Source organism: Rhea americana, unplaced genomic scaffold (genome assembly GCF_003343005.1).
Source record: "Rhea americana isolate MKP2758 unplaced genomic scaffold, rheAme1 scaffold_260, whole genome shotgun sequence".
NCBI classification, from domain to species: Eukaryota; Metazoa; Chordata; class Aves; order Rheiformes; family Rheidae; genus Rhea; species Rhea americana.
This window is the reverse complement of record NW_028186380.1, coordinates 1,056,123-1,074,813: the sequence shown is the minus strand read 5'-3', so window position 1 is coordinate 1,074,813 and position 18,691 is coordinate 1,056,123. Positions and strand designations below refer to the sequence as shown.

The 18,691-nt window shown below is 38.9% G+C and overlaps 1 protein-coding gene across 1 annotated transcript in view; it reads left to right on the top strand.

The window, feature by feature from the left end:
• The first annotated feature begins 1,320 nt into the window (after positions 1-1,320).
• Positions 1,321-18,691, top strand: part of PPFIA2 (PPFI scaffold protein A2) — a 338,119-nt gene continuing 320,748 nt past the window's right edge. The window contains exons 1-2 of the mRNA XM_085307650.1: positions 1,321-1,531; positions 13,107-13,357. Coding sequence (XP_085163776.1) covers positions 13,109-13,357 — 249 coding nt within the window. The 5' untranslated portion in view covers positions 1,321-1,531; positions 13,107-13,108. The remainder of the gene's footprint in view (positions 1,532-13,106; positions 13,358-18,691) is intronic.

Here is an 18,691-nt window from a genome sequence, read left to right as displayed (position 1 = left end):
GCCGCCCTTTCCAACGGCCGTTAGCGACCGCAGCGATCGTGCTGAGGAGAAGGGCGGGAGCCCCAGTCTCCGCGGTCCCCTCTGGTGTCTCGCCCTTCGGTGTCTTTTCTTTCTTTTTTCTTTCTATTTCTTTTTTTCTCTTTTTTTTTTTTTTTTAAGGAGTGGGCGTGAGGGAATTAGCGCCCTGCGAGCGGCGAAGCAGCAGCAGCTGCATCTGGGGAGCCGCGTGCGTGAGGCAGGGGGAGCAGACGCGATTACTTCAGAATTTATTTAAGGGCTGGTGGAAACCACTGCAGCGGCTTCCAGGGGAAGTCCCTGCCGAGGGGGAGCGCGGAGCAGCAGCAGCGCCGTAGCCGCTCCCTCCGCCCCCGCCGCTGCCGCGCCCGCTGCCTGCCTCCCTCCCGCCCTCCGCGCCGGCCCTTGGCCGCCCCGGGCCCGCGGGGATGCTGCGCGTCCGGGCTTCGGACCTGCGGAGGGGGCGCTTGCTCGCTCCTGGTGTTCCAAATGCGCGAATATGAATTACGTGCCCGGACTAGTCAGATTATAGTAGATATTATCGCTGCTTTGTCATGGTCGGATTACAGCAGATGATACGTTTTATTACACTATATATCCGATTAGATGAGATATAATAGCGTTTGTCTGAACTCCGCAAATTACAGAATATAGCAATTCGGAGATGTCATCTCGCTTTAAACACAGGCATCAGTTAGTAGTTAGGCAGGAGAAGGGGTAGCACGGCGCCTGACAGCCAGGCTCGAGGGAGAGCGGCGCCGGGGAGCGCCGAGGCAGCAGAGCCGCCCGGGACCCGCGGGTCGGTGCGCGCTTTGCGCCGTGGAGCGCATGGCCGTGACTTCCGCGGCTCCTGCCGGCGCAGCGCCGGGGGCTCGGGGCCGCGGCTCCCGCGCTGTTCCGCCGAGATGAGGCTCTGCCAGGCAGGGATGAGCTGCAGGCAGAGGATTGCTTTCTGCGCAGCAGAAAGCCGCGTTTGCTTTTGATCATGCGGTCGTGCGTGTGTGTGGACTTCAGTCATGCACGGAGGCATAATTAGCCTGGGAGGCACTCAAAAACCAAAGAAGCCAGATATTATTCAGTTAACAAAAGAAGAAAAATAAAAGAAAGATGCTCTCGCCCCGGCCCCTCCCCCCGGAATCGCTTCCTTCCAGCTGTAAAGATGCTGCTGCTTGAAAGGGGCTGCTGGAGCTTTAAGAGCCGCCCCCCCGCTCCCGACAATGGTCTGAGCCGAGCTCTGCTTCCCAAAGCAAAATTTGTAATATGCCATTTTTCCCATGGACGCTTCTCCTCTTGCCTGCTGACGAAGTGACGGAAGAAAATGCCGAGGTGTCAAGCAGCCAGTCTTGCCGGAGGACAGGTGCTGGGGCTCGGGGTTCCTCGGAGCAACGCCTGTGTCACCATTGCTAGGAAGACGGTCCGGGAGCAGTCGGCTGTGTGAGTCCCCGCTCGAAGCCGGTGGAGACTGCGGTTGTTATTGATCAAGTGAAAGAGCAGACGCCGAAATAAAAGCCACTAGGTACTGAACCCTCTGTTTCTGAGTTAGACCTTCCCTCCTTAGCCTCGGCACCCTTTGGGAGGTGATGTGCAAATGCAAAATCTTGCTATCTGCTGCTTGATGTCATATGCCTGGCATTATTTAAATGCATTTCTGTAATAAGAGTTGGGAGTTGGGGAATTTCAGAGTAAAAACATGAGACCAACTTCTTTATTAGTGTGATTGAGGGAGTTTCGAGGCTGAAGGGATGACATGAAGAATAAATGGTTGGAATAAGTCCTTTTTTTTTAAGGCATTATGTTCATCATCCTTCCTGTGTGGAAAGAGTGCAAGATGCTTCTGTTAAAGGTGATATCATAGTTTAGTGAAGACTGTGGTAGGTAAGGAGTTAACTAGGAGGAGGAATATGCATGTAATGCAACTCAGACAATAGGAAGGATTTTCCTTATGGAATTACAGTGCGCTGCTTAAGAGCGATCTTGCTGAAAGCATTTGAAAAGACATAATTGCAATAAGAACTGGCTTTATCAGCTGCTAAATCTATATAACATTTTGGAAAAAGGAGCTTATAAATGCAAAATACCCAGAATGATCCAATGAAATGAGTTTTCAAGCTGATATCACTATGGATAGGCTAGAACGTATAGTAGTTAAGATTTCTACTTCTTTTTCCCGCAGCAAAAATTGTAAGTAACTTGAAATGACTCCTCAACCTTGATGTGCAAAACAAGCACCTGAATGTGCAGAAAATGAGCTTTTAAAATCAAAAGTGGACAAAAAAGTGAAGTAATAAAATTAGATTCACATTTCTAGAATGTGGTAGCCTTCAAGGTGAGCAAAGTGAATGCTTGTCTAAAAGCCTTTGTCAGGCTAGAGCCAAATATTATTTCTCCTTCACTCCCACAGCCTGCCCAAGTAAGTCCAGCTGGTAGATTATTCCCAGACTACTGGAGAAAGTGAAGATGTTTGCTATAGCATTCTGTACAGTTTGTTACAGAGCCATAAATAAGTAAATAAATACCAGAATCTCGGACAAGCGAGACAACAGAAGATGTCAAATAGGGTGGGGTCCAATGAGAAGAAAGATGACAACTTTTCCCGTTTCCTTTGTGGAATATATRTACAACAGATATTTCAAATTGTTTTCTGAAAATCATTTAGAAAAAAAGTCAATATTAAGGATGCACTTTTACTCCTGGTCTGTACGTGATTATCAGGATCAATAGATAAAAGAAAGAGAATTGCTATCAGTTTAATGGTTGATGGAGTAGCTCCTGAAACAGAGCCTTACGTAACTCTAGCTAAGGGTGGGCATGTACTCTATGCTGTTTGTTGCAATTCTTGTCCATTCATTTTATCTGGATGTCTAAACTGAGCCTCAGAATTCCTAATTGAGCTCATATTCAGTTCACTCTTGATGTCTCCATAATGCAACTAACATTATAGTTGCTGTGACATTTTTCGTATTATCTGAAAAACCTTTAATGCCATGACAATGAACCACGTTTTCTCCCTCTCAAGGAACAGATCACTTTAAATAATGTTTTTTTTTTTACTGATTGAATGCTTTGTGATGAGAGGGGAAACCTATTCATGATTTCTCCTAGTACTGTAGCCACTGGTAAAACAATATCCATTGTGCTTATYAATTAAGCATAATATATAAGATACTTTTGATTTATATGTTCCAATTTGGAAGTAATAAAATGATAGGAAGCTAGTTKCTTGCCTGTGTTAGTGACTTTTTCAACCATCTGCAAAGAGACTGACCCAAACCCACTGAATCTATGATGGACTTAAGCAATTTTTGGAAATGATTGGAGAAAATACTGAAATAGGAACCAATCAACCTAGAATAATTTTTGTCATAAATGTTGTATTAGATACACAATGGACAATGAAGAGAATGTTTTAATGTTTTGCTTCACAAGCTGTTATTGTGTATGTCTATGATACCTGAGCACCTGAGGTCTAGAAATACTCTTAAAAGTAAACACATAATGTTAAAAGCATGGATAGTCTTATTTGTTTCAAATTAGAAGAATTCTAAAGAATTCACTTTGCCTGAGTGTCTGTCTTCATGGATTTTAAGAGAAGCAGTAATTTGTTAGTATACTTCTTTCCCTCAAAACCTCTTTAGAGGGTTTGGAATAGTTAGAAGATGCTACACAAGTTCAGCTTCCATTGAAGTCCTTGAGTTTTGGGTACTGTGTGTGTTTCCTGAGCAAGAGTTGTAATGCCTGGTGTGTGGCTCCTGAAGAATTTGAGAAACAGCGTTTGTGAGTTAACAGTAAAATGCTGCTGACCTAAACTGAATGTATATTGCTTTGAGAGATTGTTATACTTATGTCCAGAATATCTGGTAGTGTTAAACTTTTAACTGCAGACATTAAGTTCAGTATCAATAGGGGGGTTGGTTTTGATTTTAAAGAAAAGAAAACATTTCAAAAGTCTTGTTGTCCTAGATAATTCAAGTATACTTTTAATTAAGATATATTATTATAGTGCACGTCAACTTTTTTGGGAGGGAAAGGAACATTTTTTTTTCCTTTGAATTTATAAGTATACAGTATTTAGGTATTAATGATGCATTTATCACAGTTAGGCCTCTGCTCTTTCCTCTTCTTCACATTTGTGTCTGTGTAGGAGGAAGTATTGGACAGGATAATGTACTTGAAGGTTTATTTTGTTTTCTTGGACCTCTRTGGTCTTGAAGATACGTGACAGAGTTATTTGATCCGCCACTTGGAGTGCCTACACACCCACTGGAACAAACCACAGCTCTGTCAATGTGCATTCTTGGTGGTCTATACACCCTCATATATAACTGAGCATTTCTTCAGTCATGTCCTAACTGAGCAAGATAGCTAGCAGTTAGTAGAGGTCTGCTGTACTATGACTATCTGGCATGTTTTTCACCTACTCCTGAACAAGAGGATGGTTAACAAGTATCTTTGCTAACTATTCCTTCTTACCTTCCCTTCCTCCCTCAACTTTTTCCTGGCTTGGTTTTCTGCAGCCTGCAGTTCTCCTCTGCCAGTATAAAGACCTGCATGGAGTTCTTAGATGGATGGTTGGGTACCTCTGATATATAATTTGATATGATTTGAGGTATCAAATTGAATGCTTGAAGTGCTCCTTCTTCATCTTTTCTTCGTCCTCTCATGTGACCAGAATCTTGATACAGAAGTCCTTATTAAATGATTTCAATGGGAATTTTCTCAGAAACCGCAAAACTGACTTTTTACAGTTGGTTACAAATTGCATTCAACACCATGTATCTTCCTTTAGAGAAGAAAGCAGATCTGTGAGTCTTTGGCTTTTTTGTTTTTCTGGCTGAGAATACAATGTGTTGATATTTCCCATTAATGGCATAGTCAGAAAATTTCAACAAAAGAAATCCTAGTATGAGTTTATAAAATACTCTTTATAATTAGGATAACTTCCTAAATGTACTGAGAGCATTTAGGTATGTTGTAAACGTTGACTTGATAATAGATTATGATCTTAAATAGAAACAATTTCAGTCATTGAATTTTGGGGGAACATATTTATTTATATTTACTGTTTCTTCTCTTATAATTCTAGAAAAAGTGTATACAACTTAAATAGAACTGCTTCTGTTGAGCTTAGATATGTTCCTCTGCAGAGCTAGGTTTTAGCAGCTTTTTAATCTTATCTCTAAACTTCTTTGTTTCACCCTTTGCTTTATTATAATTCACTAGGTGAGTGAAAAAATCTAAAGCGTTAAAATCTTTCTTCAAACTTGTCTCTTGTTTGAGATTTTTGAATGATGAAGTAAAGCTGGAAAGTAAGCAGGGACATTAACAAATTCATTTGTAAGAAACAGTTTTCAAACTTTAAAAGGTATAAAGTTCTGAGACCTTACGTTTTAGCATCCAATGTAAAATTTGAAGTTATTCTTTCTGTGTGTGTTTTCTGACAAAGAATAATTGCTTGTGTTTTCAAAAATAACAAATGACTTTTATTTACATTTTGGATGCCTATGATTATTCATTTCATATCCTAGTATCCTATGTTTTCAGATTTCTATAGTTCAGCATGTTTTGAAAAGCAGAACCACTTACAGGTGYCCAAAACATCACTCAGAAATTAAGACATTGAATGTAACTAGTACTGTGTGAAAATGTGGCCATACTTTTAATCAAGGCTTATTTKTAAGTTTTAAAAGAGAATTTTCTTTACTTTTTGTAGAGTTATTCCAAGACTATAGAGTCTTAACTCCTCCACAAGGCAGGAAATCCTAGAGAAATCAAAGTAGTTTTTATGACTGAGATGAGTTGAGCCACAATGCATGTTTTTTTTTTATTATTTATTTTAAATTTCCTTCCAATCTCATTTAAATGTATGCTAAATTTCAGAATCCCTGTGATAAATGAGAAAACTCTTTGAACTTAAAGCTCTCCCCAGAAACATGGAATAATTCAGTTGTAAAGGTCATCTGTGCCAGTCCCCTGCTCAAAGCAGGGCCAATGCTGAAATAAGATGGAGTTGCTCAGAGTTAGTTTGGAGGAGAGGCGAGGAAAAAAAAAACAAGATTTAATAGTCAGTGTAAATTTTTGAGTTCAAAGCAGATATTTAGAGACTCCAGTTTTGCTTGTGTTTCATCGCATTACCAGAAAATTGTCACAAAAGTTAGTTTATAATTTAGAATTTTGGCAATGCAGTTYAAGTTTTCTGTTGCAGGCTTCAACGAAGGGATTTTGATGCTTCAGATGTACACTGCTGTTTGTCTTTGCTTATCCCTCTTTTACTGTTACTGTCAGYTCAGAATTCTTTTTCCATAATAGGACTGAGCAAAGGCATGTAACTGTAATTGCCTTGTAGTAATGGTATGAATGTATTGATTATTGAAAGGAGTATTACTCTGGGATAACAAAAATCTTAACATAGCAGATGGTACAGGCAGGCCCAATGGAGAGATTAGAATATATGCATAGACGGGATGAACRTATTTTTGTGTCTAAATTTCAGTGTGTGCATGGAGTTGAATGAGGAACTAATGACCTATTAAGTTCTATAAAAACAATTCAGAAAAGTAGAGAGCTGTGAATTTTTTTCCTGATCTTAGATCTTTTTGCTCTCTCTGGTTATATAGTTATAGGCGATTACTTGTATGGCAAGGGAGCAGCATCTCAAATCATTGTTTGGTAAACACAATTAGAAAACATGGAATATGTAGATGTTAGTTTATAACTATAGCTAGTCTGTTTGAAACTTATGCTTTAGAAAATGAAGTTCTAATGAGCCTACTCAGAGTGGGAGGATAAAATGGGATTTTAAAGATGGTCCATTGTTAATCCTGCTGAGTTCTGTGCTGGTCTGTGATTAAAGGGTCAAGAGTAGGTAGTTACAGTGATTCCTYCTGATTTCAGTCTACAAAATATTTCATTTGGTTATGCTATTAAACCAGAGAATAAAATTGGTGGGAATTTGATTTTTTTTTTAATTACCAGCAGTAGGCTTAAAATTTAAAAGTTTCATAGAAGGAAAATATAAGTTGACCCCTTCACCACTAGAAATTTAAAAATATAATTCAGGTCAGTCAGGCTATGACCGCATTAGCAATCATAGCTAATTTCACAGAGCAACACTATTTTAGTTTTATGTTTTGAGGTGAGTCCCTCAGTTGTTTCCACCTGTATTGTGTTGGTTTGGATTCTTATGTGCTTTTGGGRTGTGAAAAATAAAATTCCTTTCAGTTACAATTAAACTAGAAGACTGCTCCAAAGGTTAATGTCCTGACCCCATGTGTGAACCACATCATCATGTGGTCAACCAAGGGTTACCTAATAAATGTGCATCATCAGAAAGCTCTGGAAACTGCAAGACTCCCTGATCAGGGAACCAGGAAGTGGTTCACTTGCCCTATAAAGAGCCAAGTATGTATGTGCCCTCCTATTTGCCCTCAGCTTCCAGTCTTCTGCTACTAAATTACGCTCCTTCTGTTTGCTGTCACTTACCACTCTATTTACTTCTGTGTGTTTAAAATCCTTTCTGTGCTTTATCTGTTTTATTTTATGTTGCAGCCTCTCTTCTTTTTTCTTCCTGTTTAAATTCTTCAGATTATCTTGGTATTTTGACTCCTTCCTGTATCATGCAGAAAATCCTACAGGATGCAGTACGGTTCTGGGGAATGGCTCTATTCTTGAATGTGTGCTGAAAGAAGGCCAGCATTTCTTGGGGACAGTATTAAGTAGTGGCAGCCTCAGGAGACTGAAAACATCCTATCTGCTGCCAGGTATGAGAGTAATAAACACCAGATGAAGAGGGGTTTTGTTCTTCACTTTCTCTCTCTCTCTCTCTCTCTCTTATTCTCTCTTTTTAAGGTTGCTTAAAAAGACAAGACACAAATCACAGTAAATCAGGGGCAGCATGGCAAATGTGTGCCTTTCATGAAGACCTGCAGGAAATCTGTGTTTTGGAGCCCCACTACCCCACTATAAACCTGCAGTTGTTTGAAATTTTGCTCCTGTTTGCTGGGTTGATGACCAGGAGCATTCTGAGAAGCAGGATTCCCTTCAGAGCTGTTCCAGGGCCCTATCGTTGACTCCTAGGAAAGAGCTGTGTCTTTATATGGTCCAGGATTCCATTTCCCCCTGTTCCCCACCRTTGCTACCATCAATGCACCCCTTTTTGGCACTCTCTATGAGCTTTCTTGAGGTAACCTGGGTTAGCATACTGCTTTTATATAGTTGTCTGTAAGCTGAAGATAGGGAAAGGGAGAGGATGTGTGTGGTTCCAGTGGAATATTGGCATTGATCTCAGAGCTGAAGGAAAGCGATATAGCACCAATCTGACTGCAAGAGCCACTGTACCTTTTAATGCGATTCTCCCTGGGCCATGAGCTGTGGGGGAAAACATCCAAATAGCAACTGCCTACATCAGAAACTGCTTACCCACTCTTTGCCTTCTCTACTGTCTTACTCATAGTCCAAGCTAGTTACTTGTGCCATGTCTGGATATCACAGCCCTCCTTGGCTTTCAAAATAAGCACATTCACATCCTCCACTCCCCTTCCTGAGTGCAGCAGCTTATAGGGAGAAGAAATGGTCATAGTGCCATGAACATTCAACCTGCGGATCCCATTTCTGCCCCACAACCATGTATCTATCTTCTCTCACATTGCCATAATTAACCGCAGAAAGAGATTTTCTATTAATTTTGATTACAAGCTGCTGAGGTAGCAACAGCTGTCCACTCACAGGTTTCCCTACTTGTTCCCCTCAACACAAGCAAGCATGTTAAATTGCAGCACGAGGCTTGTGAAGAGCCTGTCCATGGACATACATGTTGCTCTGTAGAGATCCTGCATGGCATGAGCCCTTCGGGTTCAGGGATTGGTGCAGACACAAGCATTCAGAAGAAGCAAGCAGTTTCGTGGTCCAGTGACAGCCTTCAGGCAAGGGRTCTGTCAGGTGACATGGGCTTGGGAATGAGGAAAGAAGTTGCTTTTGTGTCATTTATTTCTGACAGAATATAAGGTCCACAATCTCCCATAACCTTACTCAGTAAAAATGAGGTGACTGGTTGTGAGGGGAGGGATAACCCCTTCTTACTTAGTAGAAATGGTACTGCAAACAAACCAGGACAGCTCCTGTGTCTGAATGAGCAGAAGAATAGTGTACAGCACGTTTACACCAAAAACAGGCAGAATGACCCACCAGTCTTAACAGCCTCATCCACTTTGCTAGGGCACTTGAAGCAGGAAAAAGATTTCAACTTGCCTCTATTCTGTGCAGGATACAGAATACAAAACAAAGGACAGCTGTTACCATAGCAGTCTCTTTCTGTTCTGTTTATGGCCAACAAGCCACTGTGCTCTCTTTCCTCCTTCTTCTCCTCTTCTCCCTCCCTGTCCCCTATGTGCAACACTGCTTTGTCCTGCTGCTGAGATCAACAAGTCACAGGAAAGGAAGTCGTGCATCACTTCAGTGGTTACCACGCACACTTGTTCTTCCCAACAGGTTCCTGTGGTGGAGAAAGATTCTAAAGTAGCTCTTTCTGCTATCCCTTTTGGTGCAGGGAGGGACAGCATACCCCTCCATTCTCCAGGGGATGCCATAAAATCTGGAAAAGACAACAGATGACAAGAGGAAGTGGACATTCATAGCAGAGACTGTTGGAAAGGCTCCTCCTAGGGTTTCCAGCAGTTATGGGTACCTAGCCCACATACYTTGATGACATGTAGAGGCCCTGGAGCAGGACTCTCCGGATAGTTGGCAGTTCTTGCAGAAAGCCCTCTATCACTGTCTGGAAACAGCACAACATGTGCCTCCACAGTAAGTGGCCCTCTTGCTCAAAGAACAAGCTGTGCTTCAACGTGATGCTCAGAGGGCCTCAGCAATCTCAGTGTCGGGTCATTTTGCTATCCTGGGCATTGCAGAAGATGCAAGGGGAATCTCTTCCTTTTCTGTTGGYTGTTGTGCATATCCAGTCCATGCTGTGTCCCACCCATGTTTATAAGTTGTGCTGGATGACCACGCTCTGGTGGTGGGCTTCAGAGAATTCCACGACCACCAAGTCATCTTCTCTTCACGTTCCTAAGCATTGTGTCTGCATCTGTCATAGCTGGGCCAGATTAGCAAATTCAGTGTCCCCGTATCAAATAAAAATTTATTGCTGTTGTTTGTACTGACCCATTACTGACTGACTAGAAAAGTTCTTTGTGTTCAGCCTCATGGCCTTGCTCAGTTACGCACCTTCTTCATGTGTGGGTCTTTGGAAACTAATGGTCCCATTGTGATAATCCCCTGGTTTCATTGGGGATCACTGGTGATAGTGGTTTAACTTCACAGGACTTACAGCATACCCTGCTATTCAGACCATAAACCTGATCTACAGGAGATTGGAAGTAATTTTGTGAATGATGACACCCATGAGTGTCCTTTGGGGCAGGAGGTGTTTCACTGGATGCTAATGAGCCATCCTGAGGCAGGAAAGTTTCAATGACAATGTGAACGATTGTTTTTGGTCTTTGCTCAGGGAATGGAAATGCAGGTATTGATCCCTGGCCACCTGTTTCATCCCAGTTAAGATATGAAAAGATCAGAGTGGATAGTGGACAAAGCAGCTGTATCAGTAATAATTCCCTGAAGGGTGTTCTGCCTCTTCGGGGAAAATGAAATGTAGGAGGGTGGGTTCTAGTTTTTCAAGCTGTCCTTCTGCCAGTGCAGTTTCAGAGTTTAGTCTGTCACTACCCATCTATGTTGCCTCACACTACACATATTGTCCATATTCAGAAGAGATGTGGTAGGTACCATAAAGATCGTTTGAAAACAGTGCTATTTTTTTTCAAACATTCTGTTCAAAAACTGGTGATGGGGGCACTGATGTATTAGCATCACCTCAATAGATACATGAATGGATATTGTAGTGCTTCCTAGTGGACTCTATAGTTTAAGATGCAAAGGTATTCGGGATAGAAAATTATGAACCTCATGTGTAATGGACATGGCCAACAAGCCACTGTACTTCCTTCCTCCTCCTTCTCTTTCTCTTCTCCCTCCCTGTCYGCTATGTGCTTTCTTCTGCTGCTGAGATCAACAAGTCACAGGAGGGGGAGTCGTGCATCACTTCAGTGGTTACCGCACACACTTGTTCTTCCCATCAGGTTCCCGTGGTGAAGAAAGATCCAAAAGTAGCTCTTTCTGCTATCCCTTTTGGTGCAGGGARGGACAGCATATCCCTCCATTCTCMAGGGAATGCCTTGTCACAGGAAAGGGCATATGTGACCTTGGGTCAGATAATCTTGAGTAAGTTTACCTGATCCAAATACACTGGAGATGTGAGGAACCTCAGCACCCATCACTTTAAGCTACTATCTGCTCTTCTTATACCTAATTAATTGCAAACAACCTTTACCTTGCTTCCAATGCAGACACTTTAAAATCAGGATAGAGATCTGCTGGAGACCTCAGTAGTGAAGCTATTATYTGTGAAAGCTACACAGTAGTAGCTGATAATTCATGTTGAAATATTAATGTGTTTGGTACCAAGTTTGCTAGTTATTCACATCTGCTGAAGAAGTGAAAATTAAGAATACCAAATTCTGCATGAGCATTTAGAATATGGTCAAGGCAAGTTAATCTTAGCAAAGCTAGGACATTTTCCCGATAAACCTTAACAGCAAGCAATTGATATTATGTACTTGCAGCAGAGATGGGGACGGAGGTAGTTAGTGTTAATGAAGTAAGCACAGATATCTTAACTCTTATTGTTCCTTGCTGTATGTCTTTAGTTTAAGTTCTGTAACAGCCAGATCTTCCATTTTTCATAAATTCCACCTTTAAAAATTCCATTTACCTACCTAGGAAAGTAAGACAGATTTAAGAATGTGGAGAGCTAATCCATCATAGTATCGAGACTATGATATGGTGATGCATACTTACAATAGAAGTGCGTTAATCATATGTATTGTAGGCAAAGCTCAATTGTACAAGGTTCACAGCAAACTCCTAAATAAAATATTTTAACTTCAATAGATGAACTGAAAATGCCTTTATTCCACTTGTTAAGGTGAAAGGCATCCAGTGGTTGCTAAAATAAAAGAATTTCCAGAACTTAAAGATCAAATATGTGTATACTTGTATCTGATGTGCTTGTTTGGCCATACAAGAAAAACAAGTTCTGATTCTTCAAGTGATTTCATATTTCGATTTCTATAGTATTGTATAATTTCTTCAATATTTTATAAACACATTTTTTGATGTTTTTAAAATCTGAGCTTTGAGGCCTATTATAGCTTTGCTTTTTTGCTTTTTCTTTTTCATCTGATGAACCCAGTATCTTATAGTATAAGCTGCTATGCAAGCATAAACTGAGGTTTTGAGGTTCAAATAAGATTTTTAACTGCAGAATGAGACCAAGCAATATTATTTGCTGTACTCAGGACTGTTTTTAGGAAACAAACAACAGTGATTCTGTCCTTAGTAATTCAATTTGCACAAGATATCACAGGGATGGTAATTAGAAGAGAGTTTCTAGTTCTTGACCTCTTCCTGAACAAGCTCACTGGAGAATAATTTCCCCTGAGGGTGGGAATAACTAGATTGAAAAATAGATTAACTTGGCATTGTTAAGGCAGCATGATACTGGATCAATGGTTAGCCTGAGCTGTACTGTAGAAATGCCTGGAGCAGGGCAAAATCTAGCAATTAATGGTAGCCATTGGCATCAATACAAACAATTCAGCAATGACATTAAGTAAGAGAGAGGAGAAAATCAACAATAAAGGAAACAACAATTGCAGAGGAAGCCTTTTCTGTTATTTTAAAGGAGTATTATTTGTACAAAACTATTAATAATTTAAGATATTTTATTACCCTGTATTTCCTTGCAGTCTCTCTTCTCTCAGTTAGGAAGCACATTCAGAATCTTTGCTGTGTGGAATTAGTCACTGTATTTAATCCCTGTCTATCGACCATCTGATTAACATTGAAAGCACAAAGTTGAGAGGGAGGAACAATGCAATAATCTCTCAACTGTGTCCATCTGACAGAGTTAATTTCTCTTATAAATCTCTGTAAATGTTCTTCTACTGAAGAGTTCTTTCTTGATTGTTGTTTTTTTAAAGCAATGATGTGTGAAGTGATGCCAACGATAAACGAGGACACCCCGATGAGTCAACGGGGGTCCCAAAGTAGCGGCTCAGACTCGGATTCTCACTTTGAGCAACTGATGGTGAACATGCTGGATGAAAGGGACCGTCTCCTTGACACTCTTCGGGAGACACAGGAAAGCCTGTCACTTGCACAGCAACGCCTACAGGATGTCATCTATGACAGAGACTCCCTCCAGCGACAGCTTAACTCAGCGCTGCCTCAGGTATGTAACTTAAAAAGATTCTTTTTTAGGTTCACCAATTTTCTAGTTAATGTCACTGACTAAGTGTAATCAATATCTATTCCTTGAGGCCCMAATTCTGCTCCCATTGAGGTCTATTGCAAAACTCCTATAGATTTTAGAGAACCTGATTTGGCCTTCTTAGGACCTGTGTTCTCTTCAAAGTTATGACTGGGAGTATTGTCATTGACTTCAGGGAGAGCAAGATGAAGGCCTGTAGCTACTGGTTCTTTTGGCTGTTGCTCTAATATTCAGAACAAGTTAGGGATCATTTAAATTAAAGATCTAATGGTGAGAGTGAAGAAAAAGGTATGAGGAAGTTCAGAGTCTATCCCAGATAAGAGTTTCTAACTAACATTACAATAAATAAAACTAGTTTTTGTAGGCTAAATAAGGTACTACGCATAGTAAATCCACTGGTATCTTACTGTTTTTCTTCTATTTTAAAATAAATATATAAATATATACAATTACATTGACCTTTTTTAGGAAGTAAAAATGCATTACCCTATTTCAGTTAAATCAATAATATTGTATTACTTTTCAATATTGTTTTCTCTTTCAATATTACATTTTAATATAATATTATTTTTCAATATACTAGAATTTAAAGACAAAGAAACACTTTAGTTCAGTCTCTGTACTGGCCTGAGATGTGAAGTACAGCATATGTCAAAAAGCATTTTTTTTCTCTACTTGATTTTCCATGCATCTCCCAACTGTCACATGGTAGAAGACTTGATTGTAACCTGACAGCCTGGGCATTTTTACCTGGGCAGAGTTGTATACCTATTAGACACTGGCTGGGGAGGAGAGGAGAAAGAGAGGTTCAGTTGTGTGATTGGAAAGAGGAGGTGATAAGGATGAATCAGTGAGAAAGTTCTTGAGGACAGAGGAAGGAATAAAGCAGCAACTAGAATAGGAAAAGTAAACAGTTGCTTGAGGACTCACTGAAGAAGGGCTTTGCAGTATAATGTGATAAGGATGAAAAAGAGAGAGACACAATATAATCATTTAAAGAATAGATTCTGTACATTAAATGTTAGCTTCAGGCAGTAGAAGGGGCTAYGCTTGGCTTGGGTCAAACAGAAAGACAAGGGCAGCAATGATCCTGCTGCACAGTAAAATCTTTCTTTTTCTCGCTAATTTGYGGGCAGTTAAGCTTCTCTTCCATTGGTGACTCTTCATAGAGGAGTGTAAAAAAGTAAGTGAAATAGGGCATAGATCCTTTTTTTAAAAAGATTTCTTGCTAGAAATCTGAAGAAGAGAGGAGGTTCTGCATCTGTGAACCCCTGTTCAGTRTGCTGCTTGCCCAGAGGTGCTGTATGTTTAGCCCATAATGAGGCATTCCTATTAAATAGTAGCAGGTGCTAAGCCTAAATCTTTCCTTGCTTCACATAAGCAATATACCTGATGAAATCCAGGAGATTAGCTAAGGGAAATAATATTCTGCAGAAAGGTGATACTGTCTAAAAGAAACAGAAATTCCAAGGAACTGGAGCATGATATGATTTTAATCTTTAGTACTTATAGTAAATGCTTGTGTTTTGAGTTACAGCCTTGTAACCGCTACAAGTCGGATTTGTCAGGTGAACATTTTCACTACTATGTTGCATTGAGAATGTATATTTTAGGTGGTACTCTACCAAGTATGTAAATAGAGACCTAGATTTTCCGTATAAGAAACATAGGACATATTGCTTAACTTTAAAGCAGTACAAGACTTTTTTCCCATCAGTTAGATAGTGTAAATTTTCACATAACTACCTCAGTTATGTAGAAAACTGTTTTTATAAGTATAGAACACTGGTTTATTAGTATAATATTTTGGTAATACAGCCTTCCGAGAAAATACCTTTTATGACTCTACCATACTCTTTATCTTTCTTTTGGAAGCTGAGACTCCTACATCATGTTTTTATCATTTTCTTTTTTGTTTAAGTTCTTGTGAATGGCAAGTTTGCATTGCTAGCTGCYTGGCATTGTCCTAAGACAAATTGCAACCCAGCAGTCTTATTGTTGAAAGGAAAAATTCTGTGTTCATTATATTTAAGGGGAAAATACAAAAATACTCCATAAGATGGCTCTTACTTAGTTGTAAAGTGACATTTAATGCATTTTCCTTTATCATATTTCTTTTAGCCTTTGATTTCTTGAGAAGTTTTCAAAGTTCAGTTATTTCATAGTATTTCTGTAGTACATTTACATCTAGAGGCATCTAGAAAATGTGTACTGACACAATCACATTCTGAAGCAGTTTTATTATGTCATTATTTTTGTTTATTATCCTAAGAGGCAGCTTAAAATATGATCTGGAAAAATTGCTGTACTTTTCAATAGCAGAATCTGAACCAAAATGCCTACATAAAATACTAGGGGAATTAAGCATTGAAAAATCTTGTCTGATTGGAAATAATTAATAATATTAAATATGAAGCTTTGAATAATAGTTAATGCTGTTACAGCTACAGCTGTTAATGCTGTAACCAAAAGGCAATGTAAGACTGAAGATAATTCTAAGTTTCTTTATTGCAGTTCTGCAACAGAATGGTGTATAGTATGTTAGCTATTTCTTTCAAATTTATGAGTTACAGAAATCTAGTTATCCTGTTATGTTGCTAGTTTGAACTTAAAATCATTTTTTGAATCTGTCAGAATAGCAGTCATGACTTTATAAACATCTATGTTTGACAGAGCATCTATGTTTAGGGAAGAAAGCAAAAAGTGAGGCAGGCAATTAGAGATGAGTTAGACTAAATGTAATAATAGAAAGGACTTCACATTTGTTTTGGAAGAAAAACTAATTATAAGTCAGAAAGTTAAATTAAAAATGTGACAAGGATTTACCAAAGCTTGCTTTATAGAGAGTAACTCAATGTCACTCTGATGCTGGGACTGTTAGGAAACTACAGTATCCCTAAACTAGCTATCTTTTGAAGTGGCCACACTTGAATTATTAGTAGACGTGAAGTGAGTAAGAAAAAGAAAGGTAATTAGTAAGGCTAAGCTATAAAAAAGAGATGGGAAAAATTTGCACTAGCAGTAGTTATTGATGTGATGGAAGGAGGCTAATAAAATTCTTAATTGAGAATAAGATTTGGAATCCATTTTTATTAATAATTTGAACACAAAAAATAGGAGTATRCTAGTGGAAATTGTATATAATACAAAATTGACTTGTATCATAATATAAGGGAATGAGTATAATATCACAGAAGAACAAGAGTACTAGAGATGGGATGAAAATTTTGTAGTGCAAAGTTGAGGGTCCTAAACCTAGCAGCTAATAACAAGAATTTCTGCCCTAGCCTTTTCATTAGCTGTAGCAGAGAGGGAAAATGTATGCTGTAGAATGACTATAGGCAACCAATGAGAGGTGCATATAAAAAAAGCAGATATGATTCTGGGATGTATTATGCAAAAGATTCCCATTAGAAATTGGTAAGTGTTAATGTAGTTGAATGAGGGATGGTTGAACCTTATTGTCTGGGATTTGGCACAATAGTGATAGATAGCAGACATCAAATTGGAACAGATTCAGAAAAATGCTGTTAGAAGAGGAAATAGTGTGTTCTACATGAAAGGCAGGAAGATGGAGAGACTAGGTAAAGGTGAAAAAAATTTTAAACTAAGAACAGTGTTGATGGAGGAACAAATAAATATAAGGTAGCCATGAATACATATGTATCACTCTTCAAGTTTCACAGTCTTTAGAAGGTTTTGAATTACCAGGGAATGGTATTGGGATTCAGCCTTTTTCGGATAAAGATGGTGGCAGAACCTTAAATAGTTTTCTAAGTGAAGCTGCTGTGGAAGACATTATATAACATAGTACACCAGGTTAACTTCTGGACTTGACCCACAAAACCCCTTCTTGATTTTTATTCCAAACTTTACTGTGGAGAGATTCCACTTTTGTGGGATCACACACACTGTTAAAATAAAACACAGTTTGAATAGTCTTACTAAAAGTATTAGAATTACATGATAGTAAAGTTCAGAAGTGTTCCATGTGTAAACAGGTCTTCTAATACTCAGAATCTAGTTGACAAGTAGTCTTATTTACTCTTCAAGRTCTTCCCAAAGCTGCCTGTTGACAGCAAAAGCCTCCAAGGAAAGTATATATGGATATGCATTGTATGTTCTCTTACAACAAGAATTTATTGTATTTATGTAATGATGTTTCAGTCTGGCAAAAAAAACCCGTAAATATATATGACTCTGCTATAATGGRGAAGCAGACTTAATAGTCTATTTTATTGGAGTAAAGTTAAAAAGTTCTCTATGTGTAGCATAAAAAAGTGCTTTATCACACCAAAAAAGTTAGTAAAGAGAAACTTTAACTCCTGTTTTGAGTGACAGAAAAAGTTCAGTTATTTACAACTTTTTCAAGAACATTTCTGCTTAGGTTGAAACCCATCATAGTCCTCTCTTAGCTAAATTAGGCTTGTTCTGTGGTTGTTTTATTGTTTCTTTTCTTTTAATTTTGCAAAAATAAATTCTGAGGTGTGGAAGATGCTGAATGATGTAAGGTTTATATCAAGACCTTCCTAGCTTATCCTCTCTAGTCAGACAAATGTATTTTGTACTTTAGCAATATACTTGCTCAGGATTTATTAAGAAATTAACCTAATATTATATTGCCAGAAACAGTATAATTCTGCGGCAAAAGCCTGTAGCTGTGCAAGATAAAACAGCTTTCAGATTATTCTCAAAGACATCAGAATGGATCCTGATGATTGTCAAAGTCAGGACAATCTCTCTGATAACTGCCAAAGTCAGAGTCTTTCTTCTATCTTGCATTGGGTATTTAGCAAGACATCCTTGGCATCACTATTAAAAGGCAGATGTGAATGCATAAGAAATTTCCACTCTGATGAGAAATTTGCTTTCATTTTGAATCTGGACTAACAAAAGAATTATATTGTGCATAATTCTGAGAAAAACAAATTTTGTGAAAGTTTTGTGATCATTTTGTGAAATCAGCCTTTTTTGTTTGAAATGTTGCTAAAGAATTTATGCTTCTGAGTCCAACAGAACTTAGAGATATGTTGTTTCCACGCTGAAGATCCTGTGATAATCATAATTTAAAAGTAAACTTCATAGATGAAATATTAGTCCATTTGAAGGAGCATTACATGCATTCATTGACTAATACCGTGATATTTAAGGTAATGCATTGATTTACCTCAATCTTCAAATAAAAAATCAATTTTTGGAGAAATTTCATAGATAATGTGAATGTCATACCATCATTAGTATTGCTGTAGATATGTTGGTGTTTTCAAGTGGATAAATATGATGATACGTAGTTTT